Genomic DNA, 2777 nt, shown 5'->3' with positions numbered 1-2777 from the left:
TATAAATAGATAAGGTATTTGTTAAAATATATAAAGTAATTATTGATGTGAGGATGTGCTCTTTTTTTAAAAAGAATTGATATTGCATTGATTGATATAGAGATGGTTGTAAAAATTAATGTGATACAGTTGAAATTTGAAAGACATTGACATTACGATGGCTACAAAGTCCTATGGTTGTCAAATAAAAAACACAATTCAATCCAACGGTTGTCAAATGAAAACAAAATATTCAAGATTTTACCACGACTTATTCGGTTATTCGTTCAAATAACAATAACAATACCAAATAAAAAAGTGGGTCTTTGTGGTTTTTGGTAAACGTTAAATCCTCATATTATAATCTCTATTCATACAATGAAGGAAGACCGTTCCACAATGGCAACTAAAACGTTTAGTTTTTAATGGACTCGTTCTCTTATAGTATCTTGATCACCTGAATTCTGATTGGCGGATGCATGGAAACTTAGGCACATGTACAGCAATATATAAAACTACTAATATCATTATCCAAAAGTCTTTGGGTTGCCAATAGTCAATTCCATTTTAGAATACTTCAGTAAAATATAATTAAATAATATTCAATTTCATAGGTTATCACTAGAAACTATCATAATCGAAAAATAGTAATAATTAAAGATAAATGAAAAGAGTTTGAGATAAACAGATCACTTGTGGAAGCCTATAAATGAAGGCCGCTAACATCAGAACAAATTAAGGCAAAGGAAACATATATATCTAGTCATGGAAGTAGAAAAGACACTACGCATGAATGTTGGCCATGGAGAATCAAGCTACGCAAGCAACTCATTGATTCAGGTCTCTCTTACACGTACTCGATCTCATTAAATACACATACAATCATATATATATCAAGTGCGTCTTTAAATTTGTAAATTGGAATCAAATTATTTTTCAGGAAAGTGTGATAAGGAAAAGTGAGACTGTTTTGCAAGATACAATCAAGGGAATGGTTAAAACTGAAGCGGCCTTCAGCAAAAGCTTCGTACTAGCAGATATAGGATGCGGGCCTGGCACAAATACACTTTTGCTTGCATCTATGGTTATTGATATAGTCCTTGAGCTGCGTAAAGAAAATGATCATAAAGCACCACAATTTCAAATCTGCTTAAATGATCTTTTTGGAAATGATTTCAATTCCATTTTCCAATTGCTACCCAACTTTTATGCAAACCTTAAGAAGGAGAAGGGAGAAAACATTGGCTCTTGTTTCGTTTCAGCTAATCCGGGTTCCTTTTATGGTAGACTCTTTCCAGATGAAAGCGTACACCTTGTTCACTCCTCTTGGGCTGTTCATTGGCTTTCTCAGGTTTGAATATACATATTTGCAAAATCAATATGTGAAAAAATATACATATAGTTAAATATTGTTCAAACTATCTTTTATTCAAATTAATTATTCATAGTGATCACTTGGACATTTTATAGATACCTGAAGGCATTGAAAACAACAAAGATAATATATACATGGCGACACCAAGTCCTCCCAATGTGTTTGAAGCATATGAAAAGCAATTTCAAACCGACTTTATAAAGTTTCTACAAATGCGATCCAAGGAAGTAGTGCATGGTGGGTGCATGGTTTTAACATTTCTTGGTCGTAGCAGTGTTGATCCAACCACCACTGAAAATGGTGGTCGTATTCTTGAGCTACTATCACAATCACTACTCGATATGGTTAAAGAGGTATATATATATATATATATATATATATATATATATATATATATATATATATATATATATATATATATATATATATATATATATATATATATATATATATATATATATATATATATATATATATATATATATATATATATATATATATAAGGTTCTTCACTTGAAAATTTTGTTTTGTGTACGTAAGTAACCATATATGTTTTTAAAAATTATAGGGACTAGTTCAAGAATCAGATTTGCACTCATTCAATATCCCAAATTATACTCCATGCGAGGATGAAGTCAGTAAAGCTGTTCACAATGAGGGATCATTTTCTATTAATACCTATAATGTTTTTCAAGGTAACTGGGATCCAAGGGATACAGACTTTACAAATGTGAAAGATTCAGATGAGAAGAGCCACATCCATGCTAAAAACTGCACAACTGCTCTGAGAACTGTTTATGAATCGTTGTTGACATCTCATTTCGGAAATTTATTAAATATTGATGTGCTATTTCAGAAGTTGACAATGAAAGTGGCCGAAGATCTAGCAAACAAAAAAATCAGACACCTTAACGTAGTCATTTCATTGACTAGAAAATGAGATATTCATGTGTTCAAATTATAAGTGTATTGGTTGTTTTAAACTTTTCGTTATTGAGATTGTTGGTATGTTATATTCTGTTGTAATTGTTGTGTATTGGCCTTTTGTAAACGTCTACTCCGTTATCTTGTTGTATTGTGCCTATATATTACTCTATCTTATTTGTTCAATGGTTTTTAGTTTCATTTTTCTATTTCTTGGATTTTTGACAATACGTTATAGTGTTTTACATTATGGATTGGATACTAAGATTGAGAAGTCAAGGAAACAGTCGATGTGTTAAATGATAACTTTATCATATTTGCTCAAATATCTTTTAAAAAATTCGGATGTTGAAACTTTTGTTGTGATTTTGTTACTTGAATGATGTAAGTTTTATGGTTACCAAATCTGTATCAACATAAATTTTGTCCAACCTGAAACACATTTATGAAACTACAATGATTTAATAAACATATAAATAAAAGTATATTGCACCGATTA

General features: G+C 30.4%; 1 protein-coding gene across 1 annotated transcript; it reads left to right on the top strand.

Annotated features, from left to right (window-relative positions):
* The first annotated feature begins 654 nt into the window (after positions 1 to 654).
* LOC111906004 (S-adenosyl-L-methionine:benzoic acid/salicylic acid carboxyl methyltransferase 3) lies at positions 655 to 2479 on the top strand. The gene is made up of 4 exons (XM_023901745.3): positions 655 to 819; positions 920 to 1330; positions 1450 to 1707; positions 1923 to 2479. The coding sequence occupies exons 1-4, from the start codon at positions 745 to 747 to the stop codon at positions 2292 to 2294; spliced, it is 1116 nt and encodes a 371-aa protein (XP_023757513.1). The 5' UTR covers positions 655 to 744; the 3' UTR covers positions 2295 to 2479.
* Positions 2480 to 2777: the final 298 nt, after the last annotated feature.

This window comes from Lactuca sativa, chromosome 7 (genome assembly GCF_002870075.4).
Source record: "Lactuca sativa cultivar Salinas chromosome 7, Lsat_Salinas_v11, whole genome shotgun sequence".
Classification (NCBI taxonomy): Eukaryota; Viridiplantae; Streptophyta; class Magnoliopsida; order Asterales; family Asteraceae; genus Lactuca; species Lactuca sativa.
Note: the sequence above shows the minus strand (reverse complement) of the source record. Positions and strands in the feature narration are given on the sequence as shown.